This window comes from Ruditapes philippinarum, unplaced genomic scaffold (assembly GCF_026571515.1).
Source record: "Ruditapes philippinarum isolate M1 unplaced genomic scaffold, ASM2657151v2 ctg1632_1_1_1_1, whole genome shotgun sequence".
Taxonomy (NCBI): domain Eukaryota; kingdom Metazoa; phylum Mollusca; class Bivalvia; order Venerida; family Veneridae; genus Ruditapes; species Ruditapes philippinarum.
In genome coordinates, this window is record NW_026855767.1 from 1 (window position 1) to 22152 (window position 22152).

Here is a 22152-nt window from a genome sequence, read left to right on the forward strand (position 1 = left end):
TTGAACAAACTTGGTAGACACCCATTCGAACATGTTTCATGCTAAATATCTTAGCTCTAGCTCTTTGGGTTCTTTAAAAGAAGATTTTTTTAAGTTTTTACTATATGCATATAAGGAAAATCAATGACCCCCCGGGGCGGGGCCAATTTTGACCCCAGGGCTTTTATTTGAACAAACTTGGTAGACACTCACTAGAAGATGTTTCATGCCAAATATCTAAGCTCTAGCTCTTATGGTTTTTTAAAAGAAGATATTTAAAGTTTTTTCTTTCGGTTGCCATGGCAACCAGAGTTCTGCATGGAATTAAATTCTTTGAACAATTTTTAAAGGTGACCGACAAAGGAACATTCCTGTGAAGTTTGGATGAAATTGGCTTAGTGGTTTATGAGGAGATGTCATTTAAAGTAAAACTTTACGGACGGACGACGGACGGACGGACGCCGGACGAAAAGCGATCACAAAAGCTCACCCTGTCACTTTGTGACAGGTGAGCTAATAACAAAGTTATAGCCACTAATATAAAATATCAGCAAAAATCAAGCAAAATTTAGTCATTTGAAGGTCATTTATGAATGATGGTCAAGGTTTTCCTTTTCCCAAGAGTATAAAGATTATACAACAACAACTGAAAAAGTTATGATTAAGGCTAAAGTTTGCGGACGGCACCATGAGTGTAACCATAAGAAAATAAGTCGAGCTAAAAATCATTGAAGACGTACAATGTAAATGGAAGGATGATGGATGACAGACAGAAGGTGACCACAATAGCCAACTATGAGCATGTTGTGCTCAGTTGATTCCAGACCAGGGCAGCAACTCAAAACTAATGCAATGCATGTTGGCAAAAACAGACATATAAATAGGCAACATTCAATGTAACATCATTACAACTTTGATGTGTAATGGGTCACATCAAAAGCTCTCCAACTCATAAAAGGAACATAACTAGGCTATCTATATCATCCTAGTTTTGCAGAGATAATTTCAAAATAACTGCATACCATGGATGATGTAGATCAGGGACAAATGAAGGCCTTACTGAATCTAGTTATGAACTCCTTGTGACTCTTTTAAAGAAGAGCACTCAAAGCAAACTTACTGTCAATAGCTTTGGGACCACAAACTTCGAATCTACTGCAACAAAATAGCTGAATCTGGGGTCCATATAAAGTGCGAAGAAGATATATCGATACAAAAATCACTACTGCAAATAATACCGAGCCTCCAATTATAAAACCTAGTTCAAGTGGTGACAGTGGTTTGTCTGAAAAAAAAAAAAAAAAATTGTAATTAGCATTTATCTGTCATATATATTTAAAAATCAACATTTTGAACACCCCCTCCACACCAAATGAAATTAAGGAAATAATAGGACTGTTGCATCCTAACAACATAATAAACAAGCTTTAAAACAGCAAGTAGTAAACTTATTTCTCCCTGAAACCTCAAAACCTGTTCATTAATCTCTAAAGATGGAAAATTTCTTTACTCTGCAATATAAATACTCGTAGAATCATTATAAATTGTCTTTTCAAGGGTTGAAGTCAATACATTTGAAAATAATGAGATAGAATGTGACACTGTAACATTGCTCTAATAAATGAATTATTACCATACTACTGCATTTTTGCCATATAAACCAGTACTGTCCCTCTTTTATGATCTTTACATTAACCATTAAACATATAATGTGACCTTTATTAAGGAGCAGACAGACAGACAGATATCTTTATTCACTCAAGCACATTTGTACATACAATATGAGGATTTTCTAATATAATGAGTATAATACATTTGTTTTCCAGCAGTAAACATACATAATTTTGCACAATAGAATTTTTTTTTAAGTAAACAATATGGTGAATTATTACAGTGTGTTTTCTTGGGGGGAATTCGGATATTCTTAATTCTGAATAATTTAACAGTTGATCTTGATAAGAAAAACAAGAAATAAAACTAGAACTGTGTCCAAAGGACACGGATGCCTCCACTGTGCAGATGTGCTCGTAAACAAGAGCATGCATATCTGTATGTAAGATTTTTATGTGGAACGTTTTTTTAAAATCTGCCATCCGGTTTAAGAGGAGTTGCGTTCACAAAATTTTTACATAGTATATAGTGAAAAAATCAACAAAGGGCCATAATTCTGTTAAATTTGGTCGCAGCGAAAATTCCTTCCTTTACTATCTACACATTAAGGTTGTTCATCCCTGGAAGTTTAAGCAAAATCTGCCATCAGGTTTAAGAGGAGTTGCGTTCACAAGATTTCAGGACGTACGTACGGACGGACAGACAGACAGATGGATGGACAAGTGCAACGCTATATGCTCCCACTTTGTGGGGGCATAAAAAACCCATACATATATAAAAGAATGTACTAAGAAATTCAATCAAATTATAAATACACCTGTATGCTAATACTTTACGTTCAAATATAATTTTGAGATTTTCCCTTGATTAGTATATCTGTAACAATCATGTCACGCTTCATCAATATAGATCATGGCCTTGGATAAAAATATGTGTGTACAATGTATGTGTATAATTATTGTTATTTTTTTTTTTTTTAAATATATTTTTGAAAGAGTTTTGAAACGATAAGATTGTAATTTAATTACGCTGTTTTGAGTAAAATTCAACAAGGTAGCGTTATAAGGGATAATTTATAATTGGTGGAAGACATAAATAGATATGCGCACATGTAGATATTATGCTCAATATGGGAAAGTACTCATCCCATAATTCTGTGTATATATAACAATACACTTTAAGAGTATATATATGTATTCAAGTATTGCAGAAGTATCTTTTTGGATTATTTTGACGAGACAAAAAAAAGGTAAGTCTGTAAAACTGTTATCATAAATATGTTGGATGCTACAGTATATAATTAGAATTTTGCCAAGACTATACGGATAAATTTTCAAAGATTCAACAGTTTGGGCACATTTGTTGTATTTATTAAGCTTTCAAAACTGTTTTCGTTATCAACTAAGTGAAAGTTATTAAGATACATGCTGCGTTGATTGTTAGAATAGTTACAGTTAAAGATGTAATGTCTTTCTGTGCCTGGGGAGCCACTTGTACACAGTTAAAATAGCTACAGTTAAAGATGTAATGTCTTTCTGTGCTCGGGGAGCCACTTGTACACAGTTAAAATAGCTACAGTTAAAGATGTAATGTCTTTCTGTGCCTGGGGAGCCACTTGTACACAGTTAAAATAGCTACAGTTAAAGATGTAATGTCTTTCTGTGCTCGGGGAGCCACTTGTACACAGTTAAAATAGCTACAGTTAAAGATGTAATGTCTTTCTGTGCTCGGGGAGCCACTTGTACACAGTTAAAATAGCTACAGTTAAAGATGTAATGTCTTTCTGTGCTCGGGGAGCCACTTGTACACAGTTAAAATAGCTACAGTTAAAGATGTAATGTCTTTCTGTGCCTGGGGAGCCACTTGTACACAGTTAAAATAGCTACAGTTAAAGATGTAATGTCTTTTTGTGCTCGGGGAGCCACTTGTACACAGTTAAAATAGCTACAGTTAAAGATGTAATGTCTTTCTGTGCCTGGGAGCCACTTGTACACAGTTAAAATAGCTACAGTTAAAGATGTAATGTCTTTCTGTGCTCGGGAGCCACTTGTACACAGTTAAAATAGCTACAGTTAAAGATGTAATGTCTTTCTGTGCTCGGGGAGCCACTTGTACACAGTTAAAATAGCTACAGTTAAAGATGTAATGTCTTTCTGTGCTCGGGAGCCACTTGTACACAGTTAAAATAGCTACAGTTAAAGATGTAATGTCTTTCTGTGCTCGGGGCGCCACTTGTACACAGTTAAAATAGCTACAGTTAAAGATGTAATGTCTTTCTGTGCCTGGGGAGCCACTTGTACACAGTTAAAATAGCTACAGTTAAAGATGTAATGTCTTTCTGTGCTCGGGGAGCCACTTGTACACAGTTAAAATAGCTACAGTTAAAGATGTAATGTCTTTCTGTGCCTGGGGAGCCACTTGTACACAGTTAAAATAGCTACAGTTAAAGATGTAATGTCTTTCTGTGCCCGGGGAGCCACTTGTACACAGTTAAAATAGTTACAGTTAAAATGTAATGTCTTTCTGTGCCTGGGGAGCCACTTGTACACAGTTAAAATAGTTACAGTTAAAGATGTAATGTCTTTCTGTGCTCGGGGAGCCACTTGTACACAGTTAAAATAGCTACAGTTAAAGATGTAATGTCTTTCTGTGCCTGGGGAGCCACTCTTACACAGAGGACAGGTTCTATGTAAGAAAGCGGTACCATCATAGCGCCCGGTCTCTGATGGGAGTCTTGTATTACATGTTCTGAATTTGAAAAGGGTAATGTAGTAATTGCATGGGATTAAATTTAGATAGTTTTCATAGGTTAGCGACTTTTTAAAACTATTGTATATACGGCCTTTATTTGATGATTGCATTTGATCATGCCATATTTGTTTATATTGATCAATTAAAGTGAGTTTAATGCAATATGGAATACTTTTATTTACCGCTGTATTTTGATTAATCCATAAGTCAGTCCTGCCAACAGAGTTTAAAATGTCTTTGATTTTATTTATCCACTTTTAATTTTGGTCTGAATGATTTAACATAAATTGGTACAGGATATATTTTCTTTGCTTTCCAAGTAAAAGTCTAACCCAGAAAGATATCATCCTAGTCTTAACTATGATTTCGACAGGGTATCTGCCTAATTCACCAAGAAGCATATATTTTGGAGTGCTTTTCCTAGCACAGGTTATTCTTCTAAGAAATGTATTATGGATTTTTTCAAGAAGTTCTAAGTTCTCAAAGCCAAATATTTCAGATCCGTAGGTTAAGATAGGCATTACAGTATGATCAAAAAGTTTAAGTGTAAGATCGATTGGTAAGTCTGCATTATTGCAGCGTGAATACAGCAGATTTAGGGCTTTATTTGCTTGTTGGGTCACATGTTTCCTTGCATTTAGAAAAGAGCCGTTACTGGTAAAGGTTACTCCAAGATAATGATAACATTCTTCAATAGCTATGGTCTGGTTACCTAGAGTAAAATTATATCTATTTTTTGCATTTCTACTTCCAAAAACAACTATTTTGTTTTTCTCAGCATTAACTTTTAGTTTCCATTCATTACAATATGAATTTAATGAGGATAAGCATTTTTGAAAGTCGTTGGCTGATTCTGACATTATAATTGTGTCGTCTGCGTATAATAAGAGTAATAGTTTAAGCCATGTTTCATTAGTTATAGTATCAGTTAGATTTACTCCTAAGGTCCATTTGATATAAGATAAGATTCAAGGTCGTTTAGATAAATGGAAAAAAGTATCGGGCTCAAATTTTCCCCCTGGCGGACCCCTATTTCTGAAGTAAAAAATTGAGATGTTCCTCCTAAATGTACTACACAGAACTTAATATTATTGTACATGTTGAAAATAACTTGAAAAACTTTACCATTTATAAAATATTGAAGTAATTTATGCCATAGCCCAAAACGCCAAATAGTATCAAAACATTTAGAGAAATCAATAAATCCATTTTTGTTTACTATTCTTTAAAATTTCAATTAATGTATGCAATGTAAATAAGTGGTCCAAGCAAGAGAAGCCATTTCTAAAACCTGCTTGTGATTCATTTAGGAGATTGAATTCTTCCATATAATTGTTAAGCCTTGAATTGAGGACAGCAGTGAATAATTTACCAAGACATGATAATATTGTTATTGGTCTGTAAGAATTAGTGCTTTTCGATTCACCTTTATTCTTATAAATTGGATATATCCAGCCTTCCAGCCAAACAGACAGTAAATGTCCGTAATCAAGAATTATGTTAAAAAGACGTTCATAGATGGGTAAAAGCATAGATTTTGTACTCTTAATATATTCATTTATTATACTCTCAGAGGGACCTGAGGCCTTGCCATTATTTATTTTGTTGATACAAGTTAGAATTTCTTCTTGCGTTATGACTTCATTTAAATAGACATTTGAATTATCTATAAATGTTTGATTTAAATTAATATTTTCTGTATCATTATGTGGATTACTATTTACATTTTTAAAGTACTCGTAAAACTCGTTTATAGAGGGAGATGGCTTACTACCTGATTTTGGATTAATAGATTTTAGAAAATTCCAGTATTGTTTTGTGTTTTTGGTTTGCATTTTTCTTAGTTTATATGAATTATCATGTTTAAATTTGTTTATGTTATAGTTCATTGTTCTTTTATATTGCTTGCTACTATTTTTTAAGCGCAACTTATTATCGTCTGTTTTATTTAAGTTATATCTAATTTTAGCATCGTGATAATTTTTTCGTGCTTTATGGCATTTCGGTCCAAACCAAGGATTATTCTTGTTATTCTTATGGTATGTTTTACGAGTCAATGGTGGAAATGTTTTGGTTGATGAATTTTCAAACAGTAATTGAAGTTCTGTTGTTATAAGTTCTATATTTCCATTTACATTCTGAGCACTAGTTGAGTTACACAGCTGTTGTATGTATGATAAATGATAAGTGTCAATATTTGTTACAAAGTTGTCGCTTTGTTCTTCTTGCCATTTCAGTTTTGATTTAGTTTGCGATTTATTTTCATTCTTATATGATTTGTCAAAATTAATGTCAAAGTTACTTAATGTCCAATATAACGCGTTGTGTCCATCGGAAAAAAGCGAGTCCGTTTCTATAACATTAAAGTCAGATATAAGTTTAAATGCATCAATACTCGCCATGATATCGTCAATAATTGATTTATTCCTGAAAGTTAAATTTGCGGGCCTTTCAGTTTTAGATCTACCATTAACAACAAAAATGTTATTACTTCTACAGAGTTCAATCAGTTGAATGCCATGATTATTCATTCTTTTGTCACTTGACAGCCTATGTACAGGAATTGATAATTCCTCTAGTACTTTATATTTATCAAAGAAAGACACCGATTCATCGTCAATGTTAAAATGATCATTTAAGAAAGAATCAGAGGGAATGAAATCCATTAATTCTGCAATACGTGAGTTCAGATCGCCCGCTAAGAGGACATATTTATTAGAACTGTACTTTTTTTTTCAAAAGTACTGTAGTCTAAATCGTTAAAAAATCTTGAACCTTCTGGCGGTAAATATATTATACCTAGTATGACGTGCTCTGACTTAGCTTAAATATATGTTTATCCAAGGAAAACCAAAAAATATAGTCAGTATTATTTTCAATAGGTTTTACGAATTGAGTTAAGGACTCTTTAACATATAGTCCGATACCCCTGATTTTCTCAAATAAGCTTGACTACGACATTTTGAAAAATATACGAAATTTTCAATGTCAACAATATCAGAAGCATCCGTATGAGTTTCTTGTATACACACAAAATCATGCAAGTTTATAAAAAACGACAAAGTCCAGATACTGAAGGCGTTTTTTTAAACCATTCACATTAAGAGAAACACATTTTATTTCATTTTTATTATATTTTGGAAAAGAATTCCCCCGAATGTCCTATTTTTTTGCCATCCATATGCGAGTGAGTTTCAGTAGTAATGATTTTTTATTGTTGTCCTTTGAATCATTGTCCCATGGACGCGATATATTGCTCTGTTGGTTTGTTTCTGATGTACTTGCCCGGCTAGTAAGTAGGCTCGAAACATGACTGTTTGTTGCTGAAAGTCTTGGAGAAACGGAATTCGCACGTGTGAGACGCCCCCCTTCGTTCAGGTGAATCGGTACGCTGGGCAGTATATAGCTGTTGGTCACGTGGCTGGGAATGAATCACCTCGTGGTCAGGTCCATTGGCTTGCTCTGATTGTATTATGACTGAACTCTCAAACCTGATCCTTTTGATAGAAATCTAATGAAATTCACACCTTTTCGGTCAAAGACAACAAAATTTGTGGGTTGCCAAGCTTTGATTTGGTGACAGTTTTTGTGACATGTTTTAAACACCTCGTGATCATGATAACGGCAATTTAGACTAATTGATACAAAATTAGAGGTGTTAATTATTTACAAGTTGTTTTTTTTAATATGATAATGTTGTTTACCTGATGCTTATGTTATGATACAAACAAAATGCCTGGCTTGTGAAATGTGCTCAAAATTTAACTAGCATATAAGTGGTAAAGAGAATACATGGTTGATGTCAGGATGGAGAAGGTTTACCCGGTGAGCGAGAAAGCTCAACTTAGAGAGCTTATGCTATCTCTTGAACAAATTTGCACAGGCCCTGGGAGTTCAAGTAAATGAAGATCTACTGTATACTGGCCTTGGACAATGTCTCATCAAGCTATGTAAACCACACCATTCTCATTTCTTCTCATTGATCAGTTGAGGATTTTACATTCCACCTATTTTCATTATGCTCCCCACTTTTATGTGGGCATAAAACTGCAAAGAGCAATAACTCCAAGATATAGAGGATATTTGTTTGTTTCAGTGTAAGATCGAAAAATATTTCACCGAGTGAACACCAGATGCAATATTTTCCACGAGTGAAAATATAATAGCTGGGGTTCACGAGTGAAATATTATTTGATCTTACATGTAAAACAAACAAATTTTCTGTTTATTTCATAATTTTTTAACGATTTTTACACCATTTTACTGATTTTTGCCGCGTAACGTCATGCTCTTATCTTCACGACGTCATCAAATAATAACGTCACAATGTTGAAGCAAAATATAATTCCATGATTATTTTTAGATTTTAGAAGTTTTTCAGCACAACGTTCGTAAATATTTACAAACTACAGTTATCACGTACATTTTTTATTATGATTGACTACATTTCCGCTGAAAAAAAACATTCATTAATGATAAATATTTTATTTTTACGCCAAATATAGTTCGGCTACTGTGAAATTATATTTGGTAATCATTACTGTGAAATTATCAGAATATAATTAACCGTTATAATCCAGTAATCTACTGCAAAACATGTAATAAAATGCAATAAGGTTCTTTTCTCAATGGAATCTATTCATCTTTAAATCTTCAGATTGATATCCAATGTTAGATAACTTGAAAACAAGATTGGTGACCACAAACTTTTTTTCCCCAAACAATCTAAGATCAAGCTAAATTTAGATTGCTTTTGATTTTTCCAACTTAAATAATTATCCTGGCAGAATGGGTAAAACCTTGATAAATACCTTTCACAAGACCAATAGCCCCTAATTAAAAAAAAAACAGTTTTAAACAAGAACGTGTTTGTTAAACACAAATGCCCCCCGGCTCCGATTCTTGTCAGTAGCAATATTTCAAAAAATGTTTACCCATTCACTCAGTTATGGACAGAAACATTGCCAAAAAATTGTAAACACAAGTTATATAGCTTGACAGAGTCATGGCATTTTGTAATTGTGAAATAAATAAGTTGCCAAGTCATTGCATTGACTTGTGAAGTGATAAATATTCAACTTTATCAAATATATATAAATGTAAGAAATCTATACTTGGCACCCTTGACCTTGACCCACTGACACCTATAGAATATCATGCAAGTTATCTTCCTACCAAATATGAAATACACCCGTCAATAAATAAAGGCTGTAATGGCAAAAATGTTAAAATCTATTTTGAGCATTGATGACCTTGACCCAACTGAGCCCTTACTCCATCCAAAAGAAGAATACCATGCAAGTTACCTTCCAACCAAATATGAAATAAATCTGTCAATAAATAAAGGCTGTATGGGCAAAAGTGTAAAATTCAATTTTTAGCACTTGTGACCTTGACCCAACTGACCCCTAACTCCATCCAAAGTAAGAATAACATGCAAGTTATCTTCCTACCAAATATGAAATACATCTGTCAATAAATAAAGGCTGTATGGGCAAAAGTGTAAACATCTATTTTTAGCACTGGTGACCTTAACCAAACTGACCCATAACTCTATCCAAAAGAGGAATACCATGTAAGTTATCTTCCTACCAAATATGAAATACATCTGTCAATAAATAAAGGCTGTATGGGCAAAAGTGTAAAAATCTATTTTTAGCACTGGTGACCTTGACCCAACTGACCCCTTACTCCATCAAAAGGATGAATACCATCCAAGTTATCTTCCTACCAAATATGAAATACATATCTTTCAATAAATAAAAGCTGTATGGGCAAAAGTGTAAAAATCTATTTTTAGCACAAGTGACCTTGACCCACTGATCCCTACCCCAATCAAAAGGATGAATACCATGCAAGTTATCTTCCTACCAAATATAAAATATATCTGTCACTTAATAAAGGCTGTATGAGCAAAAGTGTAAAAATCTTTTTTTAGCACTGGTGACCTTGACCCAACTGACCACTAACTCCATCAAAGTTTATGTTGCTATCAATTATAAATAACATCTGTCTATAGAATAAGGTCAATACACATGTAAACAAGAGCTGTCGGTAGGACAGCACGCTCGACTATTCTAAGTGTTTGATAGTAAAAGAGCCTTGATAACGTAAAATTTAGAGCTTTGATAATGTTAAATTTTCTAAGTTCACAAAAGGGCTAATTTTTTTTTATAAATTCATGTTATAGGCCTTAGAGACAGTCTAATTATACAGTATTGGCTTGGCTATTCGGAAGGTAATGTCACAAGAGGGTGTTTTATTGAGTATAATAATACTAATTACCTATGAATACATAAAATTGACAGAAAAGGTACAAAGGCTTGTTATTAAGATGTTTTATCAAGTAAATCACTGCTTTATTATTATGAATGCATATAATTGTCCCAAAAAAGGCACAAACCCTTCAGTAATTACAGAGATAACAGCTTACAAGCAAAACTTTACCATGAATTTCTAAGTTGAAAAAGGGGAGAAAATCAGCCTAAATGCAAGATAGAATTATGGATCTTTGTCAGTGACCTACAATTATGACCCTAAATGCATATGTGAAGTTTTAAATAAATATCTTTAATAGTTATTGAGATATGTAAAACTTGCATGTAAACATTAACCAAGAGACTAAGTAGAAAAGGGGATATGAATCAGCCTTAATGCAGGATAGAGTTATGGAACTTGGTCAGTGACATACAATTATGACCCTCAAATTATGACCCTAAGTACATGTGTAAAGTTTCAAGTAAATATTTTTGAAAACCTTTAACCTTTAACCAAAATTTTCTAAGTTTCAAATTTAAGGGGCAAATAGTTCTGCAAATATTGCAGGCAGAGTTATGCAATTTTGCAAACTTATGTACATTGTTACTATAAAAAAGTATTTTAAATTTCAATTGAATATCTCAAGCAATAATTGAGATATTTGACTTTACAAAAAAACTTTAACCAAAATTTCTAAGTTAAAAAGGGGCATAATTCTGTCAATATTGTAGGCAGAGTTATCCAACTTGTCAATCTGATGTACCTTGTTACTATAAATAAGTATTGTAAGTATCAATTGAATATCTCAAGAAATAATTGAGATATTTGACTTTACAAAAAACTTTAACCAAAATTTCTAAGTTAAAAAGGGGCATAATTCTGTCAATATTGTAGGCAGAGTTATCCAACTTGTCAATCTGATGTACCTTGTTACTATAAATTAGTATTGTAAGTTTCAATTGAATATCTCAAGCAATAATTGAGATATTTGACTTTACAAAAAACTTTAACCAACGCAGACGCTGACGCCGACGCCGGGGCGACTACAATAGTTTCAAATTTAAGGGGCAAATAGTTCTGCAAATATTGCAGGCAGAGTTATGCAATTTTGCAAACTGATGTACATTGTTACTATAAAAAAGTATTTTAAATTTCAATTGAATATCTCAAGCAATAATTGAGATATTTGACTTTACAAAAAAACTTTAACCAAAATTTCTAAGTTAAAAAGGGGCATAATTCTGTCAATATTGTAGGCAGAGTTATCCAACTTGTCAATCTGATGTACCTTGTTACTATAAATAAGTATTGTAAGTTTCAATTGAATATCTCAAGCAATAATTGAGATATTTGACTTTACAAAAAACTTTAACCAACGCAGACGCTGACGCCGACGCCGACGCCGGGGCGACTACAATAGTTTCAAATTTAAGGGGCAAATAGTTCTGCAAATATTGCAGGCAGAGTTATGCAATTTTGCAAACTGATGTACATTGTTACTATAAAAAAGTATTTTAAATTTCAATTGAATATCTCAAGAAATAATTGAGATATTTGACTTTACAAAAAAACTTTAACCAAAATTTCTAAGTTAAAAAGGGGCATAATTCTGTCAATATTGTAGGCAGAGTTATCCAACTTGTCAATCTGATGTACCTTGTTACTATAAATAAGTATTGTAAGTTTCAATTGAATATCTCAAGCAATAATTGAGATATTTGACTTTACAAAAAACTTTAACCAACGCAGACGCTGACGCCGACGCCGGGGCGACTACAATAGCTCTCATATTCTTCGAATAGTCGAGCTAAAAATGTAAAAATCTATTTTTAACATTGGTGACCTTGACATCGGTAACATTGACCTTGACCCAAATGACCCCTTACTACACCCAAAGAAGGAGGACCACCCTTGGCATGTTTGTATTAAACATGAAAGACATCACATAAAATATAAAGGCTGTATGAGCAAAAATGTTTATATTTATTTTTTAAACCAGTGACCTTGACCTTGACCCTAGACCACTTACTCCACAAAAAATTAGAGGACCATCAAAGGTATCCACCTACTAAATATGAAAGATATCATTAAAGAAATTAAGCAATTAGGAGAAATTTAAGATAAATCCAACTTGCCAAAATAGGTTAACCAGACAAGGCCCTATTTTCAAAGTGAAAAAAGGGAAATAACTGGGAAATATGGATGACACAGTTATATAACTTGGCAATATCATGTACTTTGTATTGATAAGTAAGTGTGGAAATTATAAAGCCATTAGTATAGATAGAACTTAAGATATTTCCAACTTGCCGTTTTAGGTTAACCATTATTCATTTTCTAAATGCTGAAAAGGGCAATAACTTGGTAAATATGAAAGCCAGAGTTATGAAACTTGCCCAGATCATTGGTACAGGTAGAACTTAAGAAAAATCCAACTTGCCGTTCTAGGTTAACCTCGTACGGACAGACGGACGGACGTTCTAACAGGAGAGTAATAATGTGGCTACTCAATAGTTCTCTCTATTGTTCTTTTTAGCCACACAAAAGAAAATAGCCACATAAAAGCATTACGGAATGAATGACATCAAAGAGAAAGAACAGTTACCTATTGTCCCTCTAACCACATAATTACTGTCCTGTGAGTGCGGAAGGATGGACGGACGGACGGTTCAATCACTATATGCCCGGGGGCATAAAAAAACCCATAAAAGCATGAATCCAAAAAATGCACATAACTTGAAACTTTGCGTCCACAGCATGTTCATTGCATTCTGCACCAAGGTCTCAGAGTTATAAAATTCAATGGGATATAAATATTACTATGTAAAGCTTATATCTTAAGATTTATTGCAATTTATGCATTTTCAGTAAGAATCATCACGGTAAAATTTTCAACTTAAGAGTGTTTTTTTTTTAAAATGAGATTTGGCTATAGTTTTATTAAAATGAGATTTGACTTGTTATAATTGTAAGTCAAATTCTCGTGTTTCTATATGAATTTTATGGACACTATAAACTTTTGAATGGCATTATCATTATTAAACATTATGCAAAAAAAAGGATATTTTTTCTTCATTGTCATGACTCACTTTGTACCTGTAGCAATGCCTTAAAGAAATACTTTGTACCTTTCTTGAAAATCCTGACTTTTTTGAACATTTGACCATCAATCTTCTGAGTGGAAGCTAAAATACAAATGAAGGTTCTTTCAACATCTTCCTTACGTACAGAATTTATCGTCAATGTGGAACCTATCTTTAACTTGTCAGACCTGAAAATTGAAAGGCAAGCAAAAATTTAGTATGTGACCTGGGCTTATCTGGGCGATTCAGGTAAAAAACTTTGCCAGGTATATTCCCATTTCACTCTGTCAACAAATCAAAGTGAACTTTGCCAGGTATATTCCCATTTCACTCTGTCAACAAATCAAAGTGAACTTTGCCAGGTATATTCCCATTTCACTCTGTCAACAAATCAAAGTGAACTTTGCCAGGTATATTCCCATTTCACTCTGTCAACAAATCAAAGTGAACTTTGCCAAAAAATCTGGTAAATATGCATTGTCTGTGTCAGATTAACTAACTGCATGCCATATTCTGTAACTGATGTTACAATAAATCAGTTTGTTTTTTTTGTTTGTTTAACTGGCAGTTTCAACTCTGGGTTCTAAAAAGTTAATGTCATCAAGAGAATGGAGCTAACTATTATAAATGTTTCCATAATAGCATGTTAAGGCCTAAATATTGCATTAAGGAACAACAATATAATTGACATTACGCCAAAGAAGAGAAAGCTCCGCCCACTGATTCATGTGACATAGTCATTCAGAACCAAAGACAGAACCGATGTTTTCATAAAACTATTACCGGTATGTGACTACTGAATTTACCTTATATAATTTTGGTATATATAAAATTTTAATGATTAATAAAATAGTCCAATAAATTATTGTATTCAAAAAAGTAAAATATATCTGTATTCATGTATCAATGCTCATATAAAGTTTTGCAAATATCCTGTTATTTCTCGCTGACTTTAATGAAGATCTTAAACTGACAAAATATCATTATGTCTTACAAATTCAAAGAGAGGTTATAATGTAGAAAAGTATTATAATCATTTAGGTTTGAAATTGAAGTAGTGAAATATAAATAGTAAAATTGTATCAGTGACACAGTAACTTTTACAATCATTTTAAGGTTTTTTTGTGTGCAAAATTCAGTTTAAATAATACATTTGTTCATGTATAGTTAAAATTGATTGAGAAAATTGCCCTTGCGTAACTTTGTATAATATATGATTATATATTTTTGTACATTTGATATGATTCGCGATAAAACACAATGTTATTCTCTTTAAAATAAGCTTCACATACATCAGACATGATGTTATTCGTATTAGTTTCTTAAGTAGATGAATTCAAATGTTTAATCTTAATTTATTGAAATTTTATAGAAATATTCACAGATTCAAGATTGTTTCACCTAAAATATTTATAGTAAATTAATTATTATATTTGCAATCTTGTTTTTTCTACAGCTCGCTCATCCTCAATAAAACCAACATTTGGTGTTCCACTGTGTAGCTCTAATATGAAGGTTTTTCTTGAGGTCAAATTGTCTTTAGAAAGGTTAATAATCATATGTTTAATTTGCGGGAAAATAATGACATCGTGTTGCAGATTTGGCCAAGGGGTTTTTACCCATTGAGAGGTAAAATGTAAATTCTGAAAAATGTAAGGGGTAAAATCTATACAAAGCATTTAGCAATTTTTTTATAATAATAAAATCAAACTGACATTTTTAGAAAAAACTTTTACAAACAAAATATTGATTCTGTGTGTGTGTAGTCTATGCTTAATGAGGTTCCATCTGCCAGCAAGGGCACAAAATGCAGCTTTCGCTGTTGAGTACGGACCCTGGACAACTGACACCAGTCATGCCCTTAAAGAGTAAATTTTGAAGCACAAAGTGGTGACAATTTACCTCCATGCAAATTCCATGGAGTTTTAGCCAAATCCAAAGTAGGTCACTTTACTACTGTCAATGAAAACCTGAGACAATAATAAAAGGGTAGCCCTTAAAAGGGCTTGGTGCCAGAAAAGGACCTGCCATTCAAGCTGTCTATCCGTGCTAGGGGCTCACGCACCCTAGGACACCATTCTTGTCGTCTTAGCTTACTTTGTAGGGCCACTCCCCACGGCATTAGTCAGGACATTGACAGCTGGTCTGCAATATAAGTTCTGATATTTTGCCCCATCCCAAGTCTTCAAATCTTCTGCCGATGCCCTGTGCCTTCTCAGTGTTGAGTACGCTCCGAGGGGAAGTGATAAGAAATATTGATTCTGTGCGAAACAATACAAATCATGTTCTGTAAGGGCAGACATCCTTAGGCTAGGTATACTGATACCACAGTTGAAAATGTGTCACACTATTTTACAATCTCCATTGGTCAGTTCTTTGACTATTTTCTACATTTTTTCTGCCTTTTCTCAATTTTGAACAATTAATAATTATAATTAACATTAGAATTTAAAAAGTAAACAAGAAAGATTTATATCTTTACTTAAAAAAAGTAATGGTCTCAGAGAAAATTGTAACTGTAATCTGGGTACGAAATTATTGAAAAGAATGGGAGTACAGTAAAAACTGTTTACAGTGACCTTGATGGGAGAAAAGAAAAAAGGTCATTATAGACAGGGAATCACTGTGAAGAGTTTCTACAATATTTGGATATATGAACATATTCTGCCAATATTTTGTTGAAAAGCAGGAAAGTACCATACTTAGGGTTTAATTATATCTTTTATTTATATTAAACATATATTAAACATACCACACATCAGTTATAAAAACAAGACAGTATTAAATTTGCATGTGTAATTGGTTAAGGTTATGAACTACACCTTTACATTAGTATTTAAAAGTTACATATTGAATAAAAATATAATTTATATATATTGATAAATGTATTAGAAAAAAATTTTTTTGTTTAAATTAAATTTTACTAATAAGATACACTATCTACAATAAAATATGATAAACAAGATCAACAAGGAAAGGCGGCGTTCAATGAACGCAACCCCCACATGACCCAGCAACAAGAACCAGTGGCAAGGAGCCCAGGCGGACCCCAAACAAAAACAGGACAGGGCACGGAAAACACATACAGTAGAATATAGGGAGAAAATGGTGTTTAATTTGTTTGAAACCTTTAGTTTAACTTTTAATTGTACACATTCTGGTTTCCCATAATATTCACCTTCATATGTCCTTAACTTTTATTTTGTCTTGCTTCCCTTATCTTTTTATGTCACTTTCTTACTTCCATAAAGCCCCATTATGCCTCAGATATGCTTTAATTTTAATTTCTTAAAAACTTCTTAACTTTTTGGTAACCCCATTCGAGTTACACCCCTTGTAAAAGTCACTTTGCACGGCTTATATACCATAACGGGAGACAATAAATCATTGTTGTTGTACTGACTAGACAGGGAGTCACTATATACAGACCATTTATATAGTAAATACTGTTTGGTGCACCTAACTATGGTCAATGAAAACAGAACGTTGCTATATACAGGGGGTCACTATGACAGTCTTTAATGTAATACGTTTTTCCAACAACAAAAGTGACAGACATTAAAATGTTTTTGTTTATTTTTAGCACGAGCATGACAATGCTAAACTTATTGAATATTAGGTGATTATCTGCCGCATTAATTTTAACAATCATTTTAGGACCTGTTATATTTTCATGAGTTACCTCCCTTCTGTACATACCAGTATGTTACTTCCTGCTACTAAAGTCTTTCATTTTGAAGACACAGCCTTATACATGTATACAACAGTATTTTCAGTTTTCAATCCAATAAAACAGAAATATATTATATTTTTATGACATCAAAACATCTTTTTCATAAATATCAAACATATACACAACTATTGTTCACGCATGTGTTTTGATATAGATGTGTATTTTTAAACTGTGATGCATGAATTCTGAAAGTGATGTGTATTTTGAATTTTCCATATGTATTTCACGCTGATATGCATGCTATCTAGAGCTCTGGATTTAATAGCTTTAAATTGACAGAAAATTAACATAATTTTAATAATATTGCTTCTGCACCATTGTCCTATTAACATTTTGCCTAAGGAAAATGGTGGACTACGCAGTCATCTTAGCGTGAAACTGATAACGATCGTTGATTGGCTTATCTGTAAGACCCCTGCCAGCTTGATTGACAGGCGGCATAATGTCAATTGACAGGATCAGTATCATCAATGAGACATTTACAATAATTATCATTATAATTATACATACCTGTCATCTTTTATATTTGTGATAGAATATCTAGAACTGATGTTTGTAATTGGTTTGCTTGATCCTTCAACTTCCCACAATACTAAATGAGCATCTCCTATTTCTGTGCAACCAAAATAACCTGTACAGTGAAAAGTGATACTTCCACCATAATCATAAATAGTCTGGTTTTCTGGAAATGGGTCAACCAGATATGGACCTCTTGGAAGTTTATCACACTCTGAAACATACATGAACTTTTTTTTAAATGTTAGTTCTATTTAACCAAAGCTAAATTATCAAAAAAAATTGTAACAAATGAAACAGTTTGCAGAGGGCAACAACACCATGACTGTAGAAAAAACTCAAAATGATTCTTCAAAACAAGTCAAGCTAAAAATAATAAATTTGCTTGGTAATATCACAATTTTAAACAAGCAAATTTGTTGAACCAAGTACTGGTTAATACTAACACAACAACTGGAGACATAGTTACGGCTTTATTATGCTCCCCGAAAAAATTCGGAGAAGCATATAGTCGGCGCCTTGTCCGTCTGTAGAAAAATCTTGTCTGGGACACAACTCCAAAACTATAAGAGATATCAACTTGAAACTTTGTAGGTGAATAGATCTCAATGGGTAGATGTGCAGTGCATAAGAACAATAACTCTTTTTGTCCTAATTTTGGAGTTATTGCCCTTTGTTAATTTTAACACTTTGAACTTTGTCCGGGACATAACTCTAAAACTATAAGAGATATCAAGATGAAACATTGTAGGTAGATAGATCTCATTGAGTAGAAGTGCAGTGCAAAAGAACCATAACTCTGTTAAGCCTCATTTTTGAATTATCTCCCCTTTTAGAAAAATCTTGTCCAGGACATAGCTGTAAAACTATAAGAGATATCAACATGAAACTTTGTAGGTAGATATATCTCATTGGTAGATGTGCAGTGCACAAGAATCATAACTCTGCCTTGCCTAGTTCTGGAGTTATTGCCCTTTGTTTATTTTTACTTTTTGAAGTTGTCTGGGACATAACTCGGAAACCATAAGAGATATCAACAAGAAACATTGTAGGTTGATAGATCACATTGATTAGAAATGCAGTGCAAAGAACAGTAACTCTTCCTTGCCTAATTTTGGATTCATTGCACTTTGAACTTTTTCCAGGGACATAACTCTGAAACTACAAGAGGTGTACTTTCCTGTGTCCAAAACATATTCGGGGAGCATTATAATTTTAGAGTAATTTCCCAGACAAAGTTCAAAAAGAAAAAATAAACAAAGGGCAATTACTCCAGAATTAGGCAGGGCAGAGTTATGATTCTTATGCACTGCACATCTACCCATTGAGATCTATTCACCTACAAAGTTTCATGTTGATATCTCTTATAGTTTTAGAGTTATGTCCCGGACAAGATTTTTCTATAAGGGGAGATAATTCAAAAACCAGGCAAAATAGAGTTATGGTTCTTTGACACTGCACTCCCCCTCTATGCCCTCTACCACTGTATGAAGTTTAAACAAATTATCTCCAAGGGTTTTCAAGTTATGCTCCGGACAAGACAACGGACGGACAGACAGACATACTCACAAAATGGTACTTATGTGATTTTTCTTTGATCTTTTTGTCCATTTTTAGTCGCACAAGGCTTAAAAAAGACACACAAGTAAAAATGGAATGAATAGGATCACTGTTACCCATTCTTCTCCAAGTCACACAAGTACCTCTGGGTTCGTACGGACAGACGGACAAGGCGCCGACTATATGCTCCCCCGAAATTTTTTGGGGAGCATAAAAACAGAATTAGGGCATTCACAACTCTTCACGCAGAATCACCATGCAATAAATGCTTTGTGACAAAGAACTTTTTTGGTAAAGTTGATTTTCCTTTGATCTTTCAAAAGAGTGAAACAGGAATACAGTGTAGAAAATTTGTGCTGACTCCCTTGTAACAAACCATGATAATTATGTATTAAAAATAGAAAGTAAGTAATCATTTAGCAACTTTAATTCAGGGTTAATGTATACTACTTAGAAGCACCACCGTTTAAACAGTATTATTTCGGTTTTTGGTAATCGTGTCAAAGTTTATCAAAAGAAGAAATCATGGGAGCCTTACTGTGCAATAAGCCTTGTAATGGTGAACATTGGTGCCAGGTTACATTAAAATCCCTCAGTGAATGTAGAAGTTCGACTCCAAACAAGCACTTTTCAATGACCTCTAAGAGTGATCTCAACCTTTAACCTACAGACCTGGTTCATGCACGTTACACTGCTTCTTATAGTGGTGAACATTTGTATGAAGTTCCATTAGAATCCCTCCATAGGTGTAGGAGATATGCTATGAACCATTTTATCATCTTTAGTGATCTTGACTATCATCTTTAGTGACCTTGACCTGGCATATATCAACCTAAATTATTGACCTAAATTTTGACCCCTTTGTGTGAACTTGTCCTTGGCCGCAGGGACCTGAATTTTGCAAGCTACACAGCCTCACAATGGTGAACATTTGTGCCAAGTTATATTTAAATCCGTCTCACAATGGTGAACATTTGTGCCAAGTTATATTTAAATCCTTCTAGAGTTTTGCTCCCGACAAGCGTTTTTAAATGATCTCTAAGTGTGACGTTGACCTTTGATCTATAGAACCGATTCATGTGCGCAACACAGCTTCTCATACTGGTGAACATTTCTATGAAGTTTCCTCAATGTGTGTAGGAGATATGCTCAGGACAAAAATTGGATGTGGCCCAGCCAACTAGCCTGTCCGCCAGGGGAAAACTACATGTATAATACAATCCGTTTTGCAAACAGGCATTGCCAATTTTTACTAAGTCAATGGCAAAAACTGTGACAAAACTGTATTTATCAACTAGCAAATCCCCAGGTGCACAGCTTCACATGCTGATCAACATTTCTGTTAATATTGATGACTCTACCTCAAGCTCTTTTAGAGCTACATGCGACAACAGGTGAACGCACACAACAACAAATCAACAGACAAGGCCAAATCTAAATGGGGAACCTATAGCCAGGGGAGCACAAAAATGAGTAGTTTTTATCAGTGCTCGTAATGGGTGGTACAGGGTCATATTGTACAAGATTATGTAAATATCGAAATCTTTTTAAAGTAATAAATAAAAAACATTTAAAGAGAGAGTTCTTACCTTCAACAACTATTTGTGTATCATGATAGATAACTTTTGATTGTCCAACAACATGGCATCTGTATGTTGCAGCATCAGTGTCTTGAATATCAAGAAACTGGAGTACCTGTCCATCATGCAGTACTTCTGATTCTGATGGGGCAGGCTTCAAAGTTCCATTGACTTCCTTGTACCATGTGATATTTTCATAACCTTCAGCACAGCATGGTATATCAACACCGTGATTAATTCTAACATAGTCCTTGCTACCAAGTTCTACAGTAAATCTCAGTTCCGCTGAAATTTAATAAAAACTTTGTTAACTTGTGTTTTTCTTTTCAAAGCTTTTTTAAAGTAAAACAATAACATGTTTGTTAAACACAAATGCCCCTGGCACAGATTCTTGTCAGTAATAATTATTCAAAAAAGGGTTAACCCATTCACTCTATTATGGATAGAAAAATTGATAAATCAATCAGTGATAAATCTAGATGTACCTGCGTAAAATATGCATAAAAAAATGAAAAAGATGCACTGTGAGTTTCAAACTATGTGCATGCCACACATTCAAATCTGGTAGTTTATAATCCAAAATATCACAGTTAGTGACTTCTATATACTGTTTGATTAGTTTAATTTCATCAGTTGAATAATTTTTCAATTTCTTCAGTTGAATAATTAAATTTCTGACAATCATACAGGTGCAAGACTCATCCCCATTTGCCGAAAACATTAAATCGCATGTGTTTGGTAACCGCCCATGATTTCTCAGCATTAGCAAAACAGAGCGTCCCTTTTGCACGAGAGCGAATCGATGGACCGCCTACAATGGTGAAATATCAAAGGAAAATGTTTTTCACACAAAAAACATATCTATCCATTCTAAATATGTGAACATTACCAGCTGTTTCATATCTCAAGCGGACAATGTAAAACAAAACAAGATTTGTTGTATGGTAAACAACCTAATTATATTTGGCTGGTGATTGTCAACATGTCTCTTTGATGTGATCAAAGGTCTGTTGAGTTTTTGAACTTTGTCAAAATAACCTTATTAAAATGTAAACATCTTGATGTGGTTTTATTTTAGATA

General features: G+C 33.5%; 1 protein-coding gene across 1 annotated transcript in view; it reads right to left on the reverse strand.

Moving 5' to 3' along the window:
• Positions 1 to 1099: 1099 nt before the first annotated feature.
• Positions 1100 to 22152, reverse strand: part of LOC132744309 (uncharacterized) — a gene marked incomplete at its 3' end in the record, with an annotated part of 37479 nt that continues 16426 nt past the window's right edge. Inside the window, exons 3-6 of the mRNA XM_060732986.1 lie at positions 21081 to 21356; positions 17926 to 18145; positions 13728 to 13870; positions 1100 to 1264 (exon numbers count right to left, since the gene is read on the reverse strand). Of these exons, the coding sequence (XP_060588969.1) occupies positions 1100 to 1264; positions 13728 to 13870; positions 17926 to 18145; positions 21081 to 21356 (804 nt within the window). The remainder of the gene's footprint in view (positions 1265 to 13727; positions 13871 to 17925; positions 18146 to 21080; positions 21357 to 22152) is intronic.